General features: G+C 41.6%; 1 protein-coding gene across 3 annotated transcripts in view; it reads left to right on the top strand.

Moving 5' to 3' along the window:
- Positions 1-26,632, top strand: part of CLUL1 (clusterin like 1) — a 68,328-nt gene extending 41,696 nt beyond the window's left edge. For all 3 annotated transcript variants that reach the window (XM_047791647.1, XM_047791648.1, XM_047791649.1), the window contains 4 exons: positions 7,330-7,467; positions 14,543-14,757; positions 17,653-17,837; positions 26,426-26,632. In XM_047791647.1, coding sequence (XP_047647603.1) covers positions 7,330-7,467; positions 14,543-14,757; positions 17,653-17,837; positions 26,426-26,429 — 542 coding nt within the window. In that variant the 3' untranslated portion in view covers positions 26,430-26,632. The remainder of the gene's footprint in view (positions 1-7,329; positions 7,468-14,542; positions 14,758-17,652; positions 17,838-26,425) is intronic.
- Positions 26,633-27,445: the final 813 nt, after the last annotated feature.

Genomic DNA, 27,445 nt, shown 5'->3' with positions numbered 1-27,445 from the left:
CCCCTAGCCTGGGAACCTCCACATGCCATGGATGCGGCCCTAAAAAGACAAAACAAAAACAAAAAACAAAAAACAAGTCTCACAGCCTTGTAGAAGCAGCTTAGAAGTCTGCCAAACACCAGTCCTCTTCCATCATTGTCAAGAGCTCTGAGGGGCTGTTCTCTCCTTTTAAAGCAAAATTTCAAAGCTGAAAAAAAATCTAGTAAGGTGAGAACTTGAAAAAGATTGTTGCCTCCTTTATTAAACTCAGGCAGATGCTCAGCTGTATTCTGTTTGAACATCATAGAGTTTCATTAAAATCAGCCCAGGCTCCTCAACTCCCAGTTTGAAAGAAGCTTAGTGCCACATAAAACCAGGTCATATTTAGTGCCCTCCAGGACATCCTCGGCATCGCTACTGTAATTCCCTTAATCATAACATTTATGCACAAAACTGGAGAAAATGCTCACAGACAAACCCAAAACTATTGAAATTTCTGTAAAAGATAAGAATCGCCTTCTACCGATGCCAATCGTACCCCCTGATGTTCCATGATGGAAAAACAATGCTGCTTTTTGTTTTAAGGCAGAAAGAGGTAACTTCTTGGGCTTCTGTGGAGTAACTGGGACCTAGCATCTTAGAAATGAGAGTTGCCATGTGGGCCATGGATAGAACCCGTTTTCCGTTGCACTTAACTACTGTGGTCAAGAATAGGGCTACTTTCCCCTGGCAAGAAAAAATGAAATGGGCTCCTTCTAGAAAGCCCATTGGTAGAATATCCCTACCATTTGTGACAGCATGGATGAACCTGGAAGACATTATGCTAAATGAGATAAGCCAGACACAGAAGGACAAGTATTATCTGAGCCCATTTATATGAGGAATCTAAACTAGCCAAACTTATAGAAGCCGAGAGTGGATTGGCAGTTGCCAGGGGCTGAAGGGAGGGGGTCATGGGGAAATGTTGGATCAAAAGGTACAAATTTCCAGTTTTGCAAGATGAATAAGTCCTAAAGATGAACTCTACACCATCTAATACTGTACTGTACACTTAATTTTTCTAAGAGAGTAGATCTTTTGTGAAGAGTGCTTGACACAGCAACAGCAATTTAAATAACAATAATTAAAAAGAGGGCAGGAGGAAACTTTTGAAGGTGATGGGTGGATGGGGGTGATGGTTTTATGGTATAGACTGCAGTGGTGGTTTCATGAGTATATGCTTATGTTCAAACTCATCAAGTTGTAGATATTAATTATACACAGCTTTTTGTATATAGGGGAAAAAATGGGCTCCTCCTAGCTATTTTTTACTTATATCAGTTGTAGCCGGCAACACCTGAATCAAATTGATAAAATGGCCAGGACATTGCATAACTGGCCTATATAGGAGGGATTTATCTCCTAGGTGTGAGACTGAAGCCAGGAAACAATGTGTTACATCCTTCCCACCCCATTGTTCCCAGGCAGAGAACGGAGGTCATTACTGGAACTGTCATTAGGTTCTATTTCAGGGTCTGGTGGACTTTTCTGGGAAATCAGGTGTTTTTCTGGTATTCCATTCTGAAGTTCCAAATTCACCAAATATTAGGAAAAGCATCAGGGCAGTAAAGGAAAGAGATCAAGGCAGTAGACTAAATAGATCTGTCCTGGGATGATACTGAATAATTTTTGCCTGACCTTTTAAATAGATTTAAATCAGTTGTCTTGGAATAATATGCATAATGTGCTCATTAAAACAGAATGACCCTCCCGGGGGGCAGAGGCATACAGTTCCTAGAAATGCACACAGGCTTAGCATTAAAAGCCAAAAAAAAAAAAAAAAAAGTAAAATGAATACTATCAACTGTCCCCAAGAAGTACCAATTTGGAAAAGCATCTCTCAGCTAAGTTTCATTTTACTGGCTGATTAGGAAGAACACGTAGATCTCTCTTCCAAACCCCCAAGTGCTTCCCAGAAACTTGAAGACCCTGAGGCTGTTGACCTGGGTCTATTCCCCACAAATATAAAATCCCAGGCTTGCAGACTATGGCATGAAAGGCTCCAATATCACTTGAAACACTCAAGAAAATTTAAGGTTAGAAGTATGTGGGCCAAATTATCTTTGTCAGAATAAGAGTGTATCCTCAGGGATGCCTCTGGAGTTTTCCCTCTCACAATCCTTGGATCCTCTGGCAGGCTGGTGCCAAGGGGGAGGTTGAAAGTCTTCAGGCCCCACTTCATAGACATCAGCTCCTGAACCGTTCACCTTTTGATGTGTTCTTTTTTTTTTCTTTATGGTCAATGGATGCTTTTTTTAATTGTATGAGAAACGTGAGTTAAAATAGATTTAGAAATGTTTGTATTGATCCACATCACACACTAGAGGCAAATGCTGCTTCATCACAAGTGCCTTTTCCTGACCCCTCACTCATGCCCACTCAAAAAAGAAAAAAAAAAAACCTCCCCCACCTGTTTTCCCGTTATGTAGCAATCTTATACATGGGTTGCCACATTCAAAGTGACAGAGGAGTTCCTGATTCACACACAATTACAATCTAACAGTTTCCCAGCCACTGCAACTCCCTGGTACAGCCAGTGCAGGTTGGTCTGTTCTTTACCTACCATGACTCTCTCTTGTAATCTAATGTCAGGCAGAGAAAAGTCAAGGTCATCATCTTCCTGAAGGGCGTTGGAGAAACCGCTGCCCCTGGGGAACTAACTCAGCCCACTGGAGACACTAATTCCTGAGCTGTGGGTTTCCACCTGTTGGCCCCAGGTCCCTCCCATTCACCCAGCACCAGCCCCTGCTCTCAGCTGGCTCCTGGGCCCCTCTCCTTTCCCCTCAGCCCCATCTTCACCTTGGTGATACTCAAGGGTCCCCCACAAATGTGAAAAGTAAAAACAAAAGAGCAAACACAAAAAGGCTTTGTTATACCTTTGTAGGCTTCTTTCTCCAGTATCCCTACCCTAACCCAACAGCAAGCTCAAAGCAGGGGAATGCTCTTCCCAGATGAGCACATAGGCACTGTTTAGCAAAAACAGGCAGGGGAATGTGGGTATTTGCATGCGGTTTCCATCGCTTTTCTGGACAGGTGAGGAATGAACCCACTGCCCCTAGAAAATGCAACTAATGGGAAGACATGTTGAGCTTTGCCCCTTGGAGTAGGCAGAATAAAACTTCTCAAAGATACCCACATCCTAATCCCTGGAAGCTGTGAATATGTTACATTAAATCGCAAGGGGAAAGTAAGGTTGCAGATGCAATTGAGGTTGCTAATCAGCTGATCTTAAAATAGGGAGAGGACGCTGGGTTCTCCAGGTGGCTTGAGTATAATCAGAAGGGCCTTTAAAAGTAGAAAGACGCAGAAAAGAATCAGTGGAGATGGCGGCACGAGAGGGGCTTGGCCCTGCTTTGCTGGCTTTGAAAATAGAGGAAGAGGAACATGAGCCAAGGAAGGTGGGTGGCCTCTAGAAACTGGAAAGGCATGGAAATGGATTCTCCCCCAGAGCCTGCAGGAATGAACAGCCTGCCAGCACTGTGATTTAGCCCACCAAGATCCATTTCAGACTTCTGACCCATAGAACTGTAAAATAATCCATGCTGTTTCAAACCACTAGCTTTGTGGTAATCTGTTCCAATAGCAATAGGAAACTCTTACATGCCTCTCATCACTTGCAGTGGTTAAGATTTTCTGAGTCTGCACTGTGTATCCAGCGATCTTCACGGATGGGCTTTATTTGTCATGATCATCCTAGGAGCCAAAATCAGGAAAGTAGCTCAAATTGAATAACAAACACTATTGTAAGGAGAAAGGTGATATTAAAAATATGAAATATCTGGGATTTCCCATTGTGGCTCAGTGGCTAAGGAACCCAACTAATATCCAAGAAGATGCAGGTTCAATCCCTGGCCTTGTTCAGTGGGTTAAGGACCTGGCGTTGCCATGAGCTGTGGTATAGGTCACAAATGCAGCTTGGATCTGGCAGTGCTCTGGCTGTGGTGTAGGCCAGCGGCTACAGTTCCAATTAGACCCCTAGCCTGGGAACCTCCATATGCCTCAGGTTTGGCCCTAAAAAAAAAAAAATCATTTAATATTTTTACTTTATTGAGTATTGTTTTATTTTAATCTCCATATGAGGGAATTTTTTTTTCTACCCACAGCACATGGTGGTTCCCTGGCTAGGGGTCCAACCGCTGTAGCCACCGGCCTACGCTACAGCCGCAGCAACTCAGGATCCAAGCCGCGTCCACAACCCACACCACAACCCACTGAGAGGCGAAGGATCGAACCCACAACCTCATGGTTCCAAGTCAGATTCGTTAACCACTGCACCATGACGGGAACTCCAAATGAGGAAATTTCTTTTCTACTCGGGTCCTTCTAGACTTTGGTTCCTGAATCAGGTGAAGCAGAGTAAGATAGGACTTGCAGTTTTCCTCACTTGACTTACAAATCCCTGGTGAGAATAGATGAGATCCTCTGAGTCAAACTGTGGGTGCAGTGGCTTCACACATTGTGGAGACTGGGTTTTAATCCTGCCCTGAAGAATTTGCTGACTTTGATTTTTCCCTTGGTGGGAAACAAGCAAGTTGGGAGAGTAGATGATTTAGATCAGCGATGGTACCACCAGAAGTAGCTGCCTAGAAGGGTCGGAGGCTGTGTCATGGCATGGCTGAAGGCAGGTGATAGGTTATTGCCATGAGTAGAGGATGGGGAATTGGTGTCCCACAGACCTGGAATTTGCCATGCCTGAGTATACTGGGTATTTATCCAGATACTGGGAATAGGACAATGATTCCAACACAGCCTTTGATTTTTAGGAGTTCAGTCCAAAGAAAGGAAAACAGACCAGTGGACAATTGCACTACCATATTGTACTTGGAATGACAGACTGTATGGAAAAACAAGATTAAAAGGACAAGGAGTTCTTATTGTGGCTCAGAGGGTTAAGAATCTGACGTCGTGTCTGTGAAGATGTGGGTTGGATCCCTGGCCCCTGCTCAGTGGGTTAAGGATCCAGGGTTGCTGTGAACTGCTTGGATCTGGCATGGCTGTGGCTGTGGCTGTGGCATGGGCCAGCGGTGGCAGCTCTGATTCAATCCCCAGCCTGAGAACTTCCATACGCCAAAGATGTGACCTTTAAAAAAAAAAAAAAAAAAGGGAGTTCCCATCGAGGCGCAGTGGTTAACGAATCCCACTAGGAACCATGAGGTTGCGGGTTCAGTCCCTGCCCTTGCTCAGTGGGTTAATGATCCGGCGTTGCCGTGAGCTGTGGTGTGGGTTGCAGACGCGGCTCGGATCCCGCGTTGCTGTGGCTCTCGTGTAGGCCGGTGGCTACAGCTCCGATTCAACCCCTAGCCTGGGAACCTCCCATATGCCTCGGGAGCGGCCCAAGAAATGGCAAAAAGACCAAAAAAAAAAAAAAAAAGGCAAGACCAAATCCCTTCTCTCAAAGAACTCAGAGTCTAATAGAGAAGATATCAATAGCACATAAAGCACAGATGTTCTGCAGCAAAACACAGGGGTTCTGTGGGGCAAGAGGAGATGCCACTAAATCTAGAGGAAAGTGGGAGAAAAATTTGTTGAAAGCTCTTTTTTTTTTTTTTTGTCTTTTTAGGGCCGCACCTGCGGCATATAGAGTTTCCAGGCTAGGGGTTGAACTGGAGCTGTAGCCACTGACCTAAACCACAGCCACAGCAAAGCCAGATCCGAGCTGCATCTTCGACCTACACCACAGCTCACAGCAATATCAGGTCCTTAACCAACTGGGTGAGGCATCCACATGGATCCTAATCAGATTCGTTTCTGTCGAGCCAATACAGGAACTCTGAAAACTCTCATTAAACAAAGAGGGTAGCTGCCTTACCCACCAGATGATCCAGCAAATGTCTTCTAGATTTTTTTTACATAGTTTTTATTAAAGTAAGGTTGATTTACAATGTTATGCTAACTTCTACTGTACAGCAAATTGACCCAGCCATACATAAATACACATTCCCTTTTTTTTTTTTTTTGGCTTTTTAGGGCTGTACCCTCAGCATATGGATATTCCCAGGCTAGGCGTCCAATCGGAGCTGTAACCTCCAGCCACAGCCACAGCAACACAGGATCTGAGTCCACATCTGTGACCTACGTCACAGCTCACGGCAATGCTGGATCCTTAAACCACTGAGTGAAGCCAGGGATGGAACCTGAGTCCTCACAGGTGCTAGTCAGTTTCGTTAGCCACTGAGCCACAATGGGAACTCCCACATTCCCTGTCTCTTGTAATCTTCCATTATGGACTATCCCAAGAGACTGGACATAGTTTCCTGTGTAGATTTTTAAACAATACACTTCACAATTTATCTCAAAGTAAAATGTTCCTCTTTTTTTTTTTTTTTTTGGCTGTGCCCATGGCCAGGGATTGCAGAGATTGAGCAGCAGTGACAACACCAACTCCTTAACCACTAGGCCACCAGGGAACTCCTATTTCATCTTTTAACATCAAGGATTTAATATACAGAATATCATCACATTACAAGTTAATAAATTTTTCCTAATATAAAACGCTCAGTTGGGAACTGTCAGTTTTCTGTTGGATAGACTTCTTTTTTACATCATCATTTTTATAGATATGGTTAACTCTTCCAGGAAAAACAAAAAAAAAGTTTTCTCAAAAGTTGATCTGCATTAGATGTTTACCAAAATCTTTGACCTACTGTTCATAACAGTATATATGTGAAACACACGAAAGAATCGTAATAAATACCTACCACCCAGTTTAAGAAATAGACACTTCCAATAACTTTTGAACTCCAACACACATCCAAATTATAGCTTGAAGAAATTAAAATAACTACTAGGAAAAAGTAATAGAATTCCAAAGAGAAAAATGGCTTACTAATCCCTAACTGGTTAACACCAATGACGTCAGGAATAACAATGATAATAATAAGACACACTAAATTTAAAATAATTCAAATATACAAAGGAACAAAATAAATGGAATCTGGCCTCACCCACCCCCACCAAGTCTTTCTTCCCATAGATAGTTACTATTAATAACGCTTCATGATTCCTTCTTGAAAATAAAATTATATGCATTAACCTGTGTGTGTTTGGAGGCGGGGGTGGGAGAAGCAAGGAATAATAATAGTAATGTTGAGTAATAATAATAGCAATGAGATTGCTAGACTAAAGGATGTAAGTATTTTAATAGATGTCAAATTGTTCTAGAGACTGGCTGCACCAGTATGCACTCCTACAATGGAATACAGAACAAGGATGTTGAAAGTGTTGGTTAGGGAGAGAAATGACATTGTAGCCACTCCTCTAAAATTCAGAGTCTCTGATGACACTGATGTGAACGTGCTGTGTTACCTGCAGTGCCCGCCAGCAACGGCCTGAGTTCCACGATGTTGCCCTTGCGGGGCCAGGGACTGTGTGGCGAACCCAGCCAGAATTCGTCAGAATGTTTCCAGTTTCTTGCAAGATGCCAGAAATGTCAGGATTTCCTATGGGAAGGTAAATTATTATTATTTTGGGGGGGTTTCAGCTGCCTTCTCGTCAGAGGTCAAAAATCTCACTTTTACAAGCCCGGTGGATTCATTCGCTTCCCTTCAAGCGCTTTTGTGTGTGCTCCTTGCCATCTGGGGATGCTCAGGGCAGGCTTATAAACTTTTATTATTCAAAAGTAAGTCAACCCGCTTTTTCCCTTTTCAAAATTCCCTCATTGCTCCTATGAAAACTTTTTATGTTTTAACAGACCAAAGGAACACTCGGGTGCAAGAGAACGATGAACAAATTAGGGCAAACTTTTCCTGAACAAATTAGGGCAAACTTTTCCTTTTATTGCAAAGAGACAGAAAACCACCAATGAAGAAATCTTCACTGTGTATGAGCAAATTTTTAGCCAATTGAATTCGTTTTTTGTTTTTGTTTTTTTTTTAAGTGGCGTTCACTCTTTCCATTTGGTGGGTTAATTACTTATTGGTATTTAAATATGGATAGAGGCTTCTGCTCACAAGCCTCCACCCCAAGAGGAGCAGCCTTTCATTCCTTCTCCAGGTGAAAAATTCTCTCCACTGGCCACCCCTTCCCCCTTTCCTCCTCTCACCTGTCCCATTCCTTTCCCTTGACTTGCAAGAGCCTGAGAACAATTTTCTTACAAAAGTCCAGAAGAGCTTTCAATCGCTATGCTTCTGCTTTTTACCCCGCCAAAGCCCTAAGGGAAGGAAATTCTAAAAAGTGTGGCTAAAATTTGGAGCAAAAGACTGAATATGAACTGGACATTCTTTTTTTTTTTTTTTTTTTTGTCTTTTTAGAGCCGCACCCATGGCATTTGGAGGTTCCCAGGCTAGGGGTCTAAGCGGAGCTGTAGCCACCACCCTACGCCACAGTCACAGCAATGCCAGATCCAAGACGTGTCTGCAACCTACACCACAGCTCACAGCAACACCAGATCCTTAACCCACTGAGCGAGGCCAGGGATCATGGTTCCTAGTCGGATCCGTTTCCTCTGTGCCACGACAGGACTCCCGGACCTTCTTTTTTGTCAGAGCCTATGAGGGTCTTGTTTTTTTAGAATCGCTCCCTGGGTGACGCTGAACCTCTCTTTCATCATTTGGAAAATGAAATTCATATTCCTATTTCACACAGGTGTCTTGAGAAATAAGGAAAATGTCTGAAGTACTAATGATTTTTGTCATTCCTGTTTGCTTTTCAAGTCACAGTTACAAAATTGCAGTCACAGACATAAGTTTTTACAACAGAAATATATACACTAATTTACTGACCACTTACAAAAATAGCCCCACTCAAACATCCCACCTATGAATTATTAACTTCCTTTCATCCAGTTAAAAGCTTTGATGAATAACCTCTCCGTGACTGTCATAAGATAATAGAGGAGATGGCGGGTGGGTGGGGGGAGGGGCGGGGAGAGTGACTGGAGAAAGGTGGTCAAAAGGTACAAACTTCCAGTTACAAAATGAGTGAGGACTGGGATATAACATACAACACGATGGCTGTAGCTGACACTGCTGTTCAATACCTAGAAAAGTTGTTAAGAGATCCTGGAAGTTCCTGTTGTGGCTCAGCGGAAATGAATCTGACTAGTATCCGTGAGGAGGCAGGTTCCATCCCTGGCCTCGCTCAGTGGGTTAAGGATCCAGCATTGCCACGAGCTGTGGTGTAGGTCGCAGACATGGCTCGGATCTGGCATTGCTGTGGCTGTAGTGTAGGCCAGCGGTCACAGCTCTGATTCGACCCATATCTTGGGAACCTCCGAATGCCACAGGTGTGGCCCCAAAAAGACAAAAAGAAAAAAGAAAGAAAAGAAAAAGAATAGATCCTAAGAGTTCTCATCACAAGGAGAATTTTTTTTTATTGTATCCATGTGAGGTGATGGACATTAACTACCTATAGTAGTTCACAATATATGTAAATCAAACCATCATGTTGATACCTTAAACTTATATGATAATGTGTTAATTATTTCTCGATAAAACTGGACAAAGGCAATACAAAATAAATCAGATAATACATATAAGTGCATCAGATAACACAGTATTCATGCACTATAAATTTATAGTTGCAAAGGTAAAACACAAAGGAAAGGATTCCTAATGTGCTCCCATGCAATTTAAAATTTTTATTATAAAATGCATTTTATTAATGTGTAAAGAATTAAAAAAAAACCCCATGTGCCTACCACCTAGATTAAGGAATAAAACATTATCATAATAGGAGTTCCCATCGTGGCGCAGTGGTTAACGAATCCGACTAGGAACCATGAGGTTGCGGGTTCGGTCCCTGCCCTTGCTCAGTGGGTTAACGATCCGGCGTTGCCGTGAACCGTGGTGTAGGTTGCAGATGCGGCTCGGATCCCGCGTTGCTGTGGCTCTGGCGTAGGCCGGTGGCTACAGCTCCGATTCGACCCCTAGCCTGGGAACCTCCATATGCCGCGGGAGCGGCCCAAAGAAATAGCAAAAAAGACAAAAAAAAAAAAGAATAGTCCAAGCAACACATAAACACATGAGAAATACTAAGTACTTGTTTGTTGTGCTGCAAAAGCTAATAGGGACATGTTGTCTCATTTCCTAAGAGATACCTGCTTTCAATCCCTGTCCCAGGAACTTTTATGTGCCACAGGTACAGCCATATATATATGTATATGTATATATGTGTGTATATATGTATATATGTGTGTGTATATGTATATATGTATATATATGTATATATGTATATATATGTGTGTATATATGGTTTTGTTTGTTTTTGCTTTTTATGACTGCATCTGTGGCATATGGAAGATCCCAGGCTAGGGGTCGAATCGGAGCTGCACTTGCGGGCCTACGGCACAGCCATAGCAATGCCAGATCCAAACCAAGTCTGCAACCTATACCACAGCTCACAGCAATGCCAAATCCCTAACCTACTGAATGAGGCCAGGGATCGAACCTGGGTCCTCGTGGAAACTAGTTGGATTTGTTAATGCTGAGCCACAGTGGGAAATCCAGCCACACATTTTTTTTTTTTTTTTAAGTCCATTCTTGGAGTTTGCATCGTGGCTCAGTGATTAACGAATCTGACTAGGAACCATGAGGTTGCGGGTTCGATCTCTGGCCTTGCTCAGAGGGTTAAGGATCCAGCGTTGCCTTGAGCTGTGGTGTAGGTCACAGATGCGGCTCGGATCTGGCGTTGTTGTGGCTCTGGCATAGGCCAGCAGCAACGCCTCCGATTAGAGGCTTTGGAACATCCATATGCCGTGGGTTCGGCCCTAGAAAAGACAAATAAATAAATAAATAGTCTATTCTTTCCCCTAATTGCCTTGGCACTCTTGTTGAAAGCCCATTGAGAGCAAATATATGAGTTTCTTTCTTTTTTGGTATGCTTTTTAGGGCTTCAGGTGCAGCATATAGAAGATCCCAGGCTAGGAGTCTAAATCTAAATTACAGCTGCCAGACTACACCACAAGTACAGCAACAGGGGATCCTTAACCCTCTGAGCAAGACCAGGGATCGAACCCACGTCCTCATGAATACTAGCCAGGTTCATTTCTGCTGAGCCACAGCCAGAACTCAAGAGTTTATTTCTTGACTCCCAATTCTATTCGATCAATCTGTATGTCTATCCTATGCCAATACCACATTGTCTTGATTATTGTATACTTTGTAGTAAGTTTTGAAATTGGGAAATGTGAGTACTTCAGTGTTCTTTATTTTCAAGATTGTTTTTGGCTATTCTGGATCCTTTACGTTTCCATGTGAATTTTGGGATCAGCCTGTCAATTTCTACAAAAAGGGAAATTAGGATCTTGATGTGGATTGCATTAAAAATGTAGATCAGGAGTTCCCGTTGTGGCAAAGGGAAAATAAATTGGACTAGTTTCCATGGGGTTGTGGGTTGGATCCCTGACCTTGCTCAGTGGGTGAAGGATCCTGTGTTGCCGTGATTTGTGGTGTAGGTCACAGACACAACTCGGATCCCGCGTTGCTGTGGCTGTGGCCTAGGCCAGCAGCTATAGCTCCAATGAGACCCGTAGCCTGGGAACTTCCATATGCCATGGGTGCAGCTCTAAAAAGCAAAAAAAAAAAAAAAATTTTTTTTTGGTGGGGGGAGCTGCCTCACAGCATATGGAGTTCCCGGCCCAGCAATCAGATCAAAGCCACAGTTGCAACCTGTGATGCAGCTGCAGTAATGCTGGATCCTTATCCACTGTGCCCAGTGTTAATTAAACCTGCATCCCAACACTGCAGAGATACCACTTGTCTCATTGTGCCACAACAGGAACTCATTCTTTAATTTTTTTCACAGATTTTTTTAGTTTTAGTGTATATTGTTTTTAAAAATTTGTTCATGAGCATTTTCTTCTTTTTTTTTTTTTTGGCTTTTTTAGGGCCACATCCACAGCTTATGGAAGTTCCCAGGCTAGGGGTGGAGCTATAGCTGCCAGCCTACAACACAGCCGTAGCAACGCTAGATGCAAGCTGCGTCTATGACCCACACCACAGCTTAGATCCTAAACCCACTGAGCCCCACAGAGTAAGTCCAGGGATTGAACCTACATCCTCATGGATCCTAGTCAGGATAGTTAACTGCTGAGCCACAAAGGGAACTCCCAAGCATTTTTTTAATTTTTTTTTTAATGCTTCTGTGAATGGAATTATCTTCTTAATTTCATTTTTGGCTTGCTCATTGTTAGCATAAAGAAACAGCTGATATTTGCATATAGATCTTGTGTTTTGTAACCTTGCTGAATTAATTATTTATTACTTTTATAGTTCTTTTATATGTATGTACCCCTTAGGATTTTCTACATGCAAGAGCATGTCATCTGTAAATAGAAGCAGTTTTACTTTTTCCTTTGTCATATGATTGTGTTTTGCATAAAGTTTCACCTTTGTTTTAGGGAAATCTTTCTCCCAAGTGGCACTCTCTAAAAGAGTAAATGAGTGTCCCTTGTAGAATTCGCCTTGCCTAAGGTCATGAGGGACATCAACACCTTTCACCCCATAATTAATTTAATTTTTTAGGGCCGCACCCATAGCATATGGAAGTTCCCAGCCTAGGGGTCCAATAGGAGCTGCAGGTCTTGGCCTACACCACAGCCACAGCAATGCCAGATCCTTAACCCACTGAGCAAGCCCGGGAATTAAACCCACATCTTTGTGGATACTAGTTGTGTTTGTTATTGCTGAGCCACAACAGGAACTTCTCATCTCATAATTTAAAAAAATATTTATACTACTATCCTAAAAGTTAACAAATGACATTTTAAACTTGCAAGTGAAGACATTTTAAAAGAATGTCTGAAGAAAATAAAAATTAAAGAATATTTGGATTTCCTTTCAAATGTATACTATATCTTGCTAGCTGTGACTCCCTTTGTTTTCAAAATATTTTCTTGAGTTACTTTTCAAACATATCCTATTGCAAATTTGTTTACTTGCAAGTACAAAGTTCTCCTTCTCCTGAAGATCCCAAAACAATTTTTGGAAAAGTGTGAAGGCTGGAGAATCCTGCATACATATCTATATATCAAAAAGAAACAATAAACTGATTTTTCTTTTTTCTTTTTTGTCTTTTTGCCTTTTCTGGGGCCGCTCCTGTGGCATATGGAGATTCCCAGGCTAGGGGTCCAATCAGAGCTGTAGCCACCAGCCTACACCACAGCTACAGCAACTCGGGATCCGAGCCGTGTCTGCGACCTACACCACAGCTCACGGTAACGCAGGGTCCTTAACCCACTGAGCAAGGCCAGGGATCAAACCTGCAACCTCATAGTTCCTAGTCAGATTCATTAACCACTGTGCCACGACAGGAACTCCAACAATAAACTGATTTTTAAGAGCTGAGATGAGGTAGTCACCTAGCTTCTGGTTGGTGGATTCTCTCCCCCATCTTCTTGAAGGCATGGTTTTTATTAAACTGCAGAAGATGTAGTTTATTTATTTAATTTTTTATTATAGTTGATTTCTAATGTTCTGTCAACTTTTGCTATACAGCAAAGTGACCCAGTTATACATATATACATTCTTTTTCTCTTATTATCTTCTATCATGTTCTATCACAGTGATTGGATATAGTTCCCTGTGCTATACAGCAGGACCACATTGCTTATCCACTCTACATGCAATAGTTTGTATCTACTAACCCCAAACTCCCAGTCCATCACCCCCTGTCCCAGGAGATGCAGATTAGAGAGTTGGTGGTCTTTTCCCACAACAATCTCTTATGATCCCTGATGCCCCAACACAGAGACACTTCCGTTGTCTGCAGATAATCTTCACACACTATCCAGCTGCTCGTTGGCACAGCTATAGAAGTTCCTTTAACCCTGTTTCAGTTCAGATGGGCCATTGTGCAATAATAACACAGAGCTGTAGGATTTTAGTGCTTTGTAAGCACAAAGGTTTCTTTCTCACTCTATGACATGTCAGTTACAGCATGTCCTTTACAGCTTGCATGTCAATTACAGCTACACACCTCACTCAGGATGATGGGCCTCCCCCACATGGAGCAAAACCAGTTCCACTGTCAGGCAAGGGAGCATAATAAATCCTAAACTGTTCTTAAAGGCTTTCTCCAGTTGTGAGACACATCACTTTGAAGATGACCACACTCAACTTCAAGGAGGCAGAGAAGTGCTGTCTCCCATATGTCCTTGTCAGAGTGTCAGTGAATAGCCCTGATGACCTTCAGAAACACTATGGAAAGGAAGACAAGGAAAAGGATCATTTGCTAAATCTTCAGGGTGTGCTGACCCTTTGATCAGGCACTTTACAGTGTTAATTTGTTCATGCCCTTTGTACCTGGTCAAAAGCTCACTTGAGATCAAAAGTCTGGACGTAGGAGTTCCTTTGGTGGCACAGCGGGTTGGGGATCTGGCATTACCACTGCTGTGGCTCGGGTGGCTGCCATGGTGAGGGTTTGATCTCTGGCCCCAGAACTTCTTTATGCTGTGTGCAACCAAAAAAAGAGAAAGAAAAGAAAGGGCCGGAGGTAGAAAGCTTAAGGGCTGGGATTTAAATCCACAGCATCCAACTCCAAATCCCAAGAACCTTTTCCTTCACCATGTTACCCTCTTCTTTGCTAGATTGTCCTAATGTACCTGAACTACACACAAAAGTAGATGAGGCCCTTGAGTTGGTCAACCTGTCCAATCAGCAATACACCCAGATTCTCCAGATGACCCAGCATCACTTGGAGGACACCACGTATCTGATGGAGAAGATGAGAGAGCAGTTTGGCTGGGTGACAGAACTGGCAAACCAGACCCCAGGAACCCAGGACATCTTCAGTTCTATGAAGGTAATGGAGAGACCCAAGAACAGATATGGAGATGATGTGTACACACATTGATTTTTTCTGTTAGTTTTCTTATTAAATACATCTGAATTTGAAAACAAGCTGTAGGAGGATATTCATAGTTCCATTTTGATTGAACTCAAGTTCACTTGATATAATGTAGGGCCTAGTCTTTAGAAAACAAGAAATACTATAAATAAAACCAATTTAAAACACACAATATTTTCTAATCCAGAGATGGCTAATTCTGCTTAGAGCTAAAGTGCTGTCACTGATACAGGTAAACTTTTTTGTTTGTTTTATTCTGTTTGGGTGGGTGTTTGTTTGTTTGTTTGTTTTTGACTGCCACCAGGCATATGCAGTTCCTAGGCCAGGGATCAAACCTGCATCCTGGTGCTGCAGAGATGCTGCCAATCCCATTGCTCCACAGCGGGAACACCACAGGTAACCTTGAAGAGACCTGGCCAGTGCCGTTTTTAAGCCAGAAGACTTTTAGATGAAGCAATTTGAATTCAAAAGCTGACTCAGAAATTTACCAGCTGAGTATGGTGGGAAAGTTCCATAACCTTTCTAGGCTTCAGTTTTTTGCACCTGGAAAATGGAAATAATAATAGCTATTTATTTATTTTTTTTGTCTTTTTATCTTTTTAGGGCCACACCCGTGGCATATGGAGGTTCCCAGGCTAGGGGTCTAATTGGAGCTGTAGCTGCCAGCCTACACCACAGCCACAGCAACGTGGGATCCGAGCTGTGTCTGAGACCTACACCACAGCTCACAGCAACACCGGATCCTTGAACCTCTGAGCAACGCCAGGGATCAAACCCACAGCCTCATGGTTCCTAGTTGATTTGTTTCCTCTGCACCACGATGGGAACTGCCATAATAGCTACTTTAAAATGGATATCTGCAAAGCAATGAGTTTAGGTTCCTTATCCAAAAAAGAGTTTGGTAAATTATAGCTCTCATTAGTTTCGACACATTAAGCTCCTGACTTACCTTGAAAATTAAACACATTTATATATTAATATTCACATATAAACATACTGCCATCTTCCTTTGCACTTGTACTATCTCTCCCACTTACAATCAATAACTCCTGTTGCAGAGTTCCCTGGTAGCTCAGCAGGTTAAGGATCTGGCATTGTTACTGCTTTGACTCTGGTTACTGCTGTGGCTCTGGTTACTGCTGTGGCACAGGTTTGATCTCTGGCCCAGGAACTTCCACATGCTGTGGGTGTTACCAAAAAAGAAAAAAAAAAAAAAAAGGGAGTTCCCGTAGTGGCGCAGTGGTTAACAAACCCAACTAGGAACCATGAGGTTGTGGGTTCAGTCCCTGCCCTTGCTCAGTGGGTTAACGATCCGGTGTTGCTGTGAGCTGTGGTGTAGGTTGCAGATGCAGCTCGGATCCCCCGTTGCTGTGGCTCTGGCCTAGGCTAGTGGCTACAGCTCCGATTTGCCCCCTAGCCTGGGAACCTCCATATGCTACAGGAGTGGCCCAAGAAATAGCAAAAAGACAAAAAAAAAAAACCAAAAAAACTTCTATTGCATAAGATAAGACAGTGATTGAATTTCTTTCCTGATGTCCCTACACACCTGAGCGCGCGCGCGCGCGCGCACACACACACACACACACACACACACACACACTACAAAATATGTGATGTACCAGGCTAGTGATTCCTGATGAGGTTGGTATTGGTGGACTCCTAAAAAGATCTGGCTACAAAAATCACAGGGTAAAGGAGTTCATACTATGGCACAGTAGGTAAAGAACCTGACTGCAGCAGCTCAGGTTGCTGTGGAGGCACAAGCTTGATCCTGGGCCCAGGGCAGTGGATTGAGGACCTGGTGTTGCCACAGTTGCAGCTCAGATTCAGTCCCTGGCCTGGGAACTTCCATATGCTGAAGATGTGGCAATTAACAAAACAAAACAAAACAAAAAACCCCACAGGGTAGAGCAATTGAAGGTACAATCCTTTCTGCAGCAGGGTAATGTTGGTACCCTGCCCACTTCCCCCGGATCGCTTTACCAACCCCATCTGGTGCTGCTGCTAACTGCTCACCCCTGCAACCTTCTCCACATGGTTGCGCTTGGGACCACTTATGCCCCAGAGCTCCCTGCAGGATTAGGCTGAGGTCACCTGAAGCCATCTCCCTGATTAGCTTCTCCCTCTTCTCTGTCTTACTTGCCTCAACCCCTTTAAAGTTTCACCTGAAAGCATCCTTAATCTGTTACCCGTGTCAGAGTCTCAGGCTCTGCTTCTAGGGAATCTGACCCAAGACATTCTGTATCCTAGTGATTCACTCTCTTTCATACTGCAAAGTTGTGGCCCATGTGTGGTTTGAGAAATAAGTTTAGAGGATCACAACTATCACATTAAAACAAAAATAAAGACTGGAATAGGACAAACTAGAAGAGAAAATATTAAGGTGCATTGCATCTAATAAGTCATATACAATTGTTATGGAACATTCCTTTTCCATGATGTGTGTGTATAAATATGTGTGTTTGCACATAAGTAGAGGTGTGTTTTTGAATCATGATGTGAAATGTACTTGAAACTGTAGACCACAAATTATTTTTAAAGCTATTCTTCAATCCCAGCTGACTCTCTGATTCTGTTACCTAATTAGACAGATTACACTCTTAAGAGAGTAAAATATTTTGATATAGTTGAACACTTTTAATTTAAAGAGGAAAAATTCTTGTGATGAATGAGGAAAATAAGAAAATTTTAAGAAAATTTTCTGAATTTTGTTACTTGAAGCCCCTGGAATGCTAGGACTAATTTGTTATTTCAGCACAGCCTAGCCTATCCTGACTTATATGGTATTAAATTAATCCTGAATGTGCACTGGAATTTAGTAATCTTTTATTGTATAATCCTTCTTCTTAGGTAGTTCCAGGTGTTCACGAAGGAAAGTTTTCCAAAGAAGATGAAATGAGGATAGACTTAAGCATTCCGCCTTCCCCTAATTTCACACTCCCCATCCCTCTTAAAGAAAGTGCTGAGAGTTCTAACTTCATTAGCCACATGCTGGCAAAAGCTGTACAGCAGTTTAAGGAACATTTTAAAACTCGGTAAGTAGAGTGCCTGATTCAGAATGCCTATTGACAGGAAGAGATGATGCATAAAAGGAAAAAAACAACAAAATTACTTTTAAAATACCTTCAACATCCTTAATAATCAAAGAAATGAAAACTAAGACAGGATAGCATTTTTGGCTTATCATATTTGCAGATAAAAAAATAAGTCCTGATAGGATGTGACGAAATGAGAATTCTCATATATTATTGCCAGGAATATAAACTGTTTTTTGCCTTTTGGAAAAATTACTCAATTATACATATCAGGATTCATGAAATTTATTTTTTAAAAATTTTGTTATTGTAGTTGATTTACAATGTTCTGTCAATTTCTGCTGTACAGAAATTGACCCGTGTGTGTGTGTGTGTGTGTGTGTATTATTTTTCTCACATTATCCTCCATCATGTTCCATCACAAATGATTGGATATAGCTCCCTGTGCTATACAGCAGGACCTCATTGCTTATTCACTCTAAATGCAATAGTTTGCATCTACTAACCCCAAACTCCCAGTCCATCCTACTCCCTCTCCCTCCCCCTTGGCACCCGCAAGTCTGCTCTCCATGTCTATGAGTTTCTTTCTGTAGATAATTTTGTTTTGCCATATTTTAGATTCTGTATATAAGTGATATCATATGGTATTTTTTCCTTCTGACTTACTTCACTTAGTATGAGAATCTCTAGTTCCATCCATGTTGCTGAAAATGACATTATTTTGTTCTTTTTATGGCTGAGTAGTATTCCATTGTGTATGTGTACATCTTCTTAACCCATTCATCTGTTGATGGACATTTAGTTGTTTCCATGTCTTGGCTATTGTGCATAGTGCTGCAATGAACATAGGGGTGCTTGTGTCTTTTTGAATTGTAGTTTTTTTCTGGATATATGTCCGGGAGTGGAGTTGCTGGATCACATGGTAGTCTGTAATTTGTTTTCTGAGGTACCTCCAAACTGTTTCCCATAGTGGTTGTACCAATTTACATTTTTACCAACAGTGCAGGAGGGTTCCCTTTTCACCACATCCTCTCCAGCGTTTGTTATTTGTAGACCTATTAATGATAGCCATTCTGACCAGTGTGAGGTGGTACCTCATTATAGTTTTGATTTTCATTTCTCTAATAATTAGTGATGTTGAGCATTTTTTGATGTGTGTGTTGGCCATCTGTATATCTTCTTTGGAGAAATGTCTATTTAGGTCTTCTGCCAATTTTTCAATTGGCTTGGGTTTTTTTATTGTTGTATTGTATAAGTTGTTCATATATTTTAGAGATTAAGCCCTTATTGATTGCATCATTTGCAATTATTTTCTCCCATTCCATAGGTTGTCTTTTTTTTTATGTTTTCCTTTGCTGTGCAAAATCTTGTAAGTCTGATTAGGTCCCATTGGTGTATTTTTGTTTTTATTTCTATTGCCTTGGGAGACTGACCTAAGAAAATATTTGTACAGTTGATGTCAGAGAATGCTGTGCCTATGTTCTCTTCTAGGAGTTTCATAGTGTCTTTTCTTTTGTTTAAGTCTTTAAGCCATTTCAAGTTTATTTTTGTGCATGGTATGAAGATGTGTTCTAGTTTCATTGATTTACATGTAGCCATCCAGTTTTGCCAGCATCCTGAAGAGACTGTCTTTTTCCCATTTTATATTCTTGCCTCCTTTGTCAAAGATTAATTGACCATAGGAATCTATGAAATTTCTTTTTGACACAATAATTCCACTTCTGGAATCAATCCAAAGGAATAAATCTAAATTTGACTAAAAGGTCCCACCCCACCCCCACCCCAAGATCTATATTTGCAAAATTATTTGAGTCAAGTGCTAAAAACAATCTTTTTTTTTTTTGGTCTTTTTTTTGCTATTTCTTGGGCCGCTCCTACGGCATATGGAGGTTCCCAGGCTAAGGGTCTAATCGGAACCGTAGCCACCAGCCTACGCCAGAGCCACAGCAACGCAGGATCTGAGCTGCGTCTGCAACCTACACCACAGCTCTCGGCAATGCCGGATCGTTAACCCACTGAGCAAGGGCAGGGACCAAACCCGAAACCTCATTGTTCCTAGTCTGATTCGTTAACCACTGCGCCACGACGGGAACTCCTAAAAACAATCTTAATGTCTAAGATAAGACAAAGTTTAAAAAACTATGGCTAAATATGCTAAATAAGATGGGATTAAGATGGCGAATAGAAGGACTGGAGCTCAACTTCTCTCCTAAAAGCAACAAAATTCACAACTAAAGGCTGAGCAATCTTCACCCAAATGGACCAGAAACCTTAAAAAGATATCCCACTCCAGAAGAAAAAGAGGAGGTCACGTCAAGAGGTAGGAGGGGCAATTTCAAAATAACCCCATACCTCCCGAATGGGAAGCCCTACAGACTGGAAACTAACTGGTTCACAGAGACTCACCTACAGGAGTGAGAGTTCTGAGCCCCATATCAAACTCTCATGTATGGGGATCTGGCACTGGGAGAAAGAGCCCCTGGAGCATCTGGCATTGAAGGCCAGTGGGGCTTGTGTGCAGGAGCTCCATGGGACTGGGGGAAACAGAGACCCCATTCTTTTTTTTTTTTTTGTCTTTTTGCTATTTCTTTGGGCCGCTCCTGCGGCATATGGAGGTTCCCAGGCTAGGGGTCGAATCAGAGCTGTAGCCACTGGCCTACGCCAGAGCCACAGCAGCGCAGGATCCGAGCCGTGTCTGCAACCTACACCACAGCACACGGCAATGCCGGATCCTTAACCCACTGAGCAAGGGCAGGGACCGCACCCGCAACCTCATGGTTCCTAGTCAGATTTGTTAACCACTGCGCCACGATGGGAACTCCAGAGATCCCATTCTTAAAAGGTGCATACAGACTTTCACGTGCACTAGGTCCCAGGGTAAAGCAAAGTCTCCATAGGAATCTGGGTAAAACCTGACTGCAGTTCTTGGAGGACATCCTGGGAAAACAGGGGTGAATGTGGCTTGTTGTTAGGGAAAGACATTGAAAGCAAAGCTCTCAGGAATATTCAGCAGCCGTGCCTTTCTCTGGAGGTGGCCATTTTGGGAAAATCTGGCCCCACCTGTCAGTCAGTACTGAGAAGCCCCAGGCCAAACAACAATCCAGGTGGGATCACAGCCCCGCCCATCAGTAAACTGGCTACCTAAAGATCCCTCAGGCACACAGCTGCCTCTAATCCCACCCAGAGACTAAGCCCCACCCACCAGAGGGATTAGAATTGGCTCCACCTACCAGTGGGCAGGCATCAGCCCCTCCCATCAGGAAGCCTACAGCAAGCCCCCACACAGACTTCAGCCACAAGGGGGGCAGACACCAGAAGTAAGAGAGGCTACAACTCTAGTATCTGTAAAAACGTCACCACAGCAAAAACCTATAACAATGAAAAGACAGAGAACTAACTCAGATGAGGGAGAAAGGAAAAACCCTAGAAAATCAGCTAAGTGAGGAGGAGATTCTCAGCCTCCAGGAGAAAGACTTTAGATTGTTGATGCTGAAGATGATGCAAGACATTGGAAATAAACTGGAGGCAAAGATGGATAACTTACAGGAAACACTGACCAAAGAGATACAAGATATAAAACTTAAGAAGAGATGCAAAATACAATAACGAAATAAAAAATTCGCTAGAAGAATATAGGCGGCAGAGGAACAAATAGGCGAGGTGGAGGACAGATTAGTAGAAATTATGGATGCAGAACAGAAAAGAGAAAAAAAGATTGAAAACAAATGAAGAGAGTCTCAGATAACTCTGGGACAACGTTAAACGCGCCAATATCTGTATTATGGGGTGCCAGAAGGAGAAGAGAGAGAGAAGGGGATAGAAAAAATATTCCAAGAGATAATAGCCGAAAACTTCCCTAACATGGGAAAAGAACCACTCACTCAAATCCACAAAGCACAACGAATACCATATAAAATAAACCCAAGGAGGAATACACCAAGACCACATATTAATCAAACTTACCAAAATTAAAGACAAAGAGAAAATCTTGAAAGCAGCTAGGGAAAAGAAACAACATACAAGGGAACCCCAACAAGGTTATTGGCAGATTTTTCAGGAGAAACTCTGCAGGCCAGAAGGGAGTGTCATGATATACTTAACGTGATGAAAGGAAAAAACCTCCAACCAAGATTACTTTACCCAGCAAAGCTCTCATTCAGATTTATCAAAAGTTTCACAGATAAGCAAAAGCTGAGAGAATTCAGCAACACTAAACCAGCCTTACAACAAATACTAAAGGGACTTCTCTAGGCAGAAAAGAAAAAAACAGCAACAGGAAACAAAAATTCCACAAATGTAAAGGCTTACCAGTAAAGGTATATATATATATATATATATATATATATACAGTAAAGATACAAAATCATCCATTCACAATTATACCACCAAAATCAGAAATCATGAGAAGAGGTGGGTACAAATGCAGGACACTGGAGATGAACTTGCAATTAAGAGACCAACAACTTAAAACAATTTCATATACATATAGACTCATATCAAAACTTCAGAATAACTGCAAACCAAAAATCTACAATTGATACACAAACAAAGAAAAATCAACTCAAATACAACACTAAAGATAGTCATCAAACCAGAAGAGGAGAGAACAAGGGAAAAAGGAAAGAAAAAAGAGCAGTAAAAACAAATCCAAAGCAATTAATAAAATGGCAATAAGAACATACATATCAGTAATTACCTTAAATGTTAATGGACTAAACGCCCCAACCAAAAGACATAGACTGGCTGAATGGATACAAAAACAAGACCCATATATATGCTGTCTTCAAGAGACCCACTTCACTTCTAGGGACACTTACAAACTGGAAAGTAAGAGGATGGAAGAAAATATTTCATGCAATCAGGGATCAAAAGTAAGCTGCCCAATGTCATATGTCTTATTGAAGGTTTTCAAGTGACAGTTTAGCTCACAGACAATAACTCTTATAAGCTGCTCTGCTCAACCCCTTCTTTCTGTCTACTATCCAATGGGCTTGTAGCTCAGAAGAGGGTCAAATTTATTTCAGCATTGCTGATTGCCTATAGAGGTCTGTTCTTCAGATTCTGCTTGGAATGAGGGATAGCATTTTAATGGTTTGTTCATTAATTAATAATTTAAATAAAATCTTGAAGTGTTTTTAAAAAAAAGCTGGTGCAGTTATGTGCATGGAGAAGCATTTGAAAGATGGTCTACAGAGAGAAATGAAAGTTGATACACAAAGAGAAGCAGAAAGGGAGTTCCCATCATGGTCATGGTTCCGCTGTAACCTGACTAGTATCTAACTAGTATCCATGAAGACTCTGGCTCAATGCCTGGCCCTGCTCAGTGGGTTAAAGGATCCGGTGTTGCTGTGAGGTGTGATATAGGTTGCAGACGTGGCTTGGATCTGGTGTTGCTGTGGCTGTGGCGTAGGCTAGCAGCTGTAGCTCTGATTCAACCCCTAGCCTGGGAATTTCCATATGCTGTGGGTGCAGCCCTAAAAAGACAAGAAGAAGAAGGATGAGGAAGAGGAGAAGGAGAAGGAGGAGCAAGAATAAGGAGGATGAAGAATAGAAGAAGGAGTAGAAGAAATGGCCTTAGAGGAATTTTGATTCCCCACTCCCCAGCCTTGTTTGCAGGGCTGCCTGTGACTCTGGGTCACCACCCTCTAGATGTAAAATATTTGCCTCTAAACATTTGCAATTAATCTTATATTAAATCCCCGCTATTGAATGATCTGGCATGTCTTTTGTGCTCCTGGCTGGACCCTGACAAATATAAATGTCCTTGTAAAAAATAAAAAAATTTTTAAAAATTAAAAATAAATAAATAAATATGCTCAATAAATCTTATGAAACCACTAAAAATATTTACAAAATTTAAATAATGACATGATAACTACTGGAACAAGGGTTTATTATAAGCCTATCTATGAGGTAAATATTATTATTACCATTTTCCAGAAAAGAACTTGAGACTCAGGGTCCAAGGTTATATGAATTAGTCAAGTCAGTAGGCGGTAGAGACAAATTCTAACTTGGTTCTCTCTGACTCATAATTACTACATTATACTGCTTCCCATTAGAACATTTGGTCCAAAAATTTTTTTAAAAATAAAAGCAAGACACAAAATCTATAAATGTCATGATCAAAACAAAAAAATCTAAAATTTGCATTAAAAACAAAGAATTGGCACGAATTACAATGGGGAATGGATGATTTTTGAAAATCTTTTCATTTTCTGAAATTTTTACAATTTTCTATAGTAAATAACTTTAAGACTTCAAACTAAAAGATATTATTTTGGGGTTCCCATTGTGGCTCAGTGGATTAAGAACCTGACCCGGTGTCTGTGAGGATGTGGGTTTGATCCCTGGCATTGCTCACTGGGTTAAGAATCCACTGTTGCCACAGCTACAGCATAGGTTACAGATGCAGCTAGGATCTGGTGTTGCTGTGGCGCAGTTCAGCAGCTGCAGCTCTGATTCAGCTCCTAGCCCAGGAACTTCCATATGCTGCAGGTGAGGCCCTAAAAAAAGAAAAGAAGAAGTCATTATTTTACTAAAATAACTAGTTAAAAGGAGATAGAACAACATATTAATGTGTTGTGCATCTTTAAACCTTAGTACAAGTACTTTCTTTCCATGATATTCCTACATCGAGATAAAATGGAGGTCTACTAAGTTGGCAGGGAAAATAATTGAATGACATTTCAAGATTACATGTGTCACTTAAATTTAGGATGACCTTCTAAATTAACAGCACAATTAAAACTGTACATAAAAATTAAAAAAGAAGAGTTCCCACTGGCACAGAAGGATTGGCGGCATCTCTGCAGCGCCAGAATGCAGGTTTATCCCCCACCTGGCATAGTGGGTTAAAGATCTGGCATTGCCATATGGCTTCAATCTGATCCCTGGCCGGGGAACTCCATATGCTGTGGGGTGGCCAAAAAAGAAAAACTATACATAGTATTCTCATGTGGTAATATGGTCAAGCTTAAAGACCAGTTAAATTTTAATCCTAAGGTGTTATTCATAAGAGATCTTGTTAGTAGGTCACCATCAACGTATAATTAAGCTGGATATTTCTGGATTAGAGGACTCTTCCTTTACCTCTAAATTTTGGAGAAGTTTTTGTTTAAGTTACATCAATCAACCAATATCTTTTTAGCATGTCCTAAGTGAAGGCACAGGACCCAGTACTGTGGAGGAGAAAATGATGGATTTGAGAGGTACATGACACAAAACAGTAAGGCCAGGAGGCGTTTAGTGAGTGTCCAAGGGGAACTTCCAGGAGTTGAGGGGAGGGTCTTTACTTTTCTCTGGGGAGAAACTTCTCAGTATGATATATTTCCTTTTTTTCTCTTCCTTTCCTATCAGCCTTCTATCCGCTTTCATCTTTTCCTCTTTCCTTCCCTCCCTCCCTCCCCCACTTGCTGCTGCCTCCACCCCCCCAAGTATATATGATACACATCATGTATATTTGCTCACATATACTATCAAAATAATATTTGATAATTTTATATATAATGATCAGATATGAAAGTGAGTATATTCCAAAATCGATTCCAAAAAGAGGGAGAAATGTGAGCAAATGGGGGTGAAAGACTGGAGTGCCTCATCACTAGGGATGTTAAGAAGTCCTATTAAACTAGTCTCCTCCAACCAGGATGATTCCCACCTCCCTCTGTCCAGGAATCTCCCCCATAGGAATTTGGATTCTTTAGTTGTAAGCAACCAAGATCAATTCAATGAAAAGAAATGGAAGACTACGGTCTGACCAAGAAAATAAGTGTAGGATTTTGAGGAAGAAAACAGTGTGCTGGTGCTCAAATAAGTACTATTTATAATTGAAAAATAAAAATATTTTCAATAAAATCTCTTCACAGATTTTGGAATGAAGAGACTGCAATGACAATGTGAAATGATAGGCTGAAAAACTGAGAGTGAAAAAATTATTTACTAGTAAGGCTCACAAAGTGATCTTTCATAAAGGCAATATTAATGTTTTTCTTTTTAATGCATAGTTCTTTAATTCTAAAAGTAATAAAATCAAAAATTCCAAAAATTTACAAGAATTATCCACCATCCCATCATCTTTACAAAACTGCTGTTATCATCTTCCTTTTTTTTTTTTTTCTTTTTTGGTCAGCCTGCAGTATATGGATTTCTTCTGGGCGAGGGATCAGATCTGAGCCACAATCTCGACCTAAGCTGCAACTATGGCAGGGGCCATCATAGAGATTCAATAAACCAGGAGAACTGAGAAACCCCCCCTTCAAACAGTGTTATTAAAAATATGCCTACAGGAGTTCCTGTCGTGGCCCAGTAGTTAACAAATCCGACTAGGAACCATGAGGTTTCGGGTTCGATCCCTGGCCTTGCTCAGTAGGTTAAGGATCTGGTGTTGCATGAGCTGTGGTGTAGGTCACAGATGCGGCTCAGATCCCACGTTGCTGTTGCTGTGGTGTAGGCTGGCAGGTGTAGCTCCAATTCAACCCTTAGCCTAGGAAACTCCATATGCTGCAGGTACGGCCCTAAGAAGAAAAAAAAAAATTCAGTCTACAAGTAATTTATTAACATTTTGACTGTTGATACTTTTTTTAAAGGTGAGATCTGATGCATCCTATACCTGACAAGTAGAATTACCTCTTCAGCTGATACCTGAAAATCCTGAACACATAAGATAATACAGTAAATGTAGTTGCAGGAAAGTATGTCAGTTATATATTATAAAGTACTTTTAATTTTCTTATGTTGAATGGTAGTTTAATAGCTATTCAAATTGAATTAAAATGAAAATTCATTTTTTTAAATCAAAGGTAAATATTACTGTATCCTATGGTATATTAGTAGTTTGTATATTAAATATTGAATCACTAAGGTGTCTGTGTTCTATTGCTTCTACTACAAATATACCACTTTTGGTGGGGGGGGGGGGGGGCTTTTAGGGCCACACCCACGGCATCTGGACATTTTCAGCTAGGGGTCAAATCAGAGCTGTAGCTGCCTACACCGCAGCCCACAACGACACTAGATCCCAACTGCGTCTGGGACCGACACTGCAGCTTGCCGGGATCCTTAATCCACTGAGCAAGGCCAGGCATCAAACCTGCATCCTCTTGGATATTAGTCAGGTTTGTTACTGCTGAGCTGCAATGGGAACCCCCACTTTCTAATTAATAAAGATTTCTTCCAATTTGGTTTTGAGCTTATATAATATTTGACTTTTTGAAAAAAGCTGTAATTCATTCCTTTATGTAAAGATCTATAGCTTTTGCCTAGATTTTTTGTGATAAGATAGGAATAACAAAAATTACTGTTTTTTTGTTTTTTTGTGGGGTTTTTTTTGCCATTTCTTGGACCGCTCCTGCGGCATATGGAGGTTCCCAGCCTAGGGGTTGAATCGGAGCTGTAGTCACCGGCCTACGCCAGAGCCACAGCAACTCGGGATCCGAGCCGTGTCTGCAACCTACACCACAGCTCACAGCAACGCCGGATCGTTAACCCACTGAGCAAGGTCAGGGACCGAACCCGAAACCTCATGGTTCCTAGTTGGATTCGTTAACCACTGCGCCACGACAGGAACTCCAAAAATTACTGTTTTAACCACTTTTAAGTGTCCAGTT

The sequence above is a fragment of the Phacochoerus africanus genome, chromosome 8, assembly GCF_016906955.1.
Source record: "Phacochoerus africanus isolate WHEZ1 chromosome 8, ROS_Pafr_v1, whole genome shotgun sequence".
Taxonomy (NCBI): Eukaryota; Metazoa; Chordata; class Mammalia; order Artiodactyla; family Suidae; genus Phacochoerus; species Phacochoerus africanus.
This window is presented reverse-complemented; position numbering and strand designations above follow the sequence as displayed.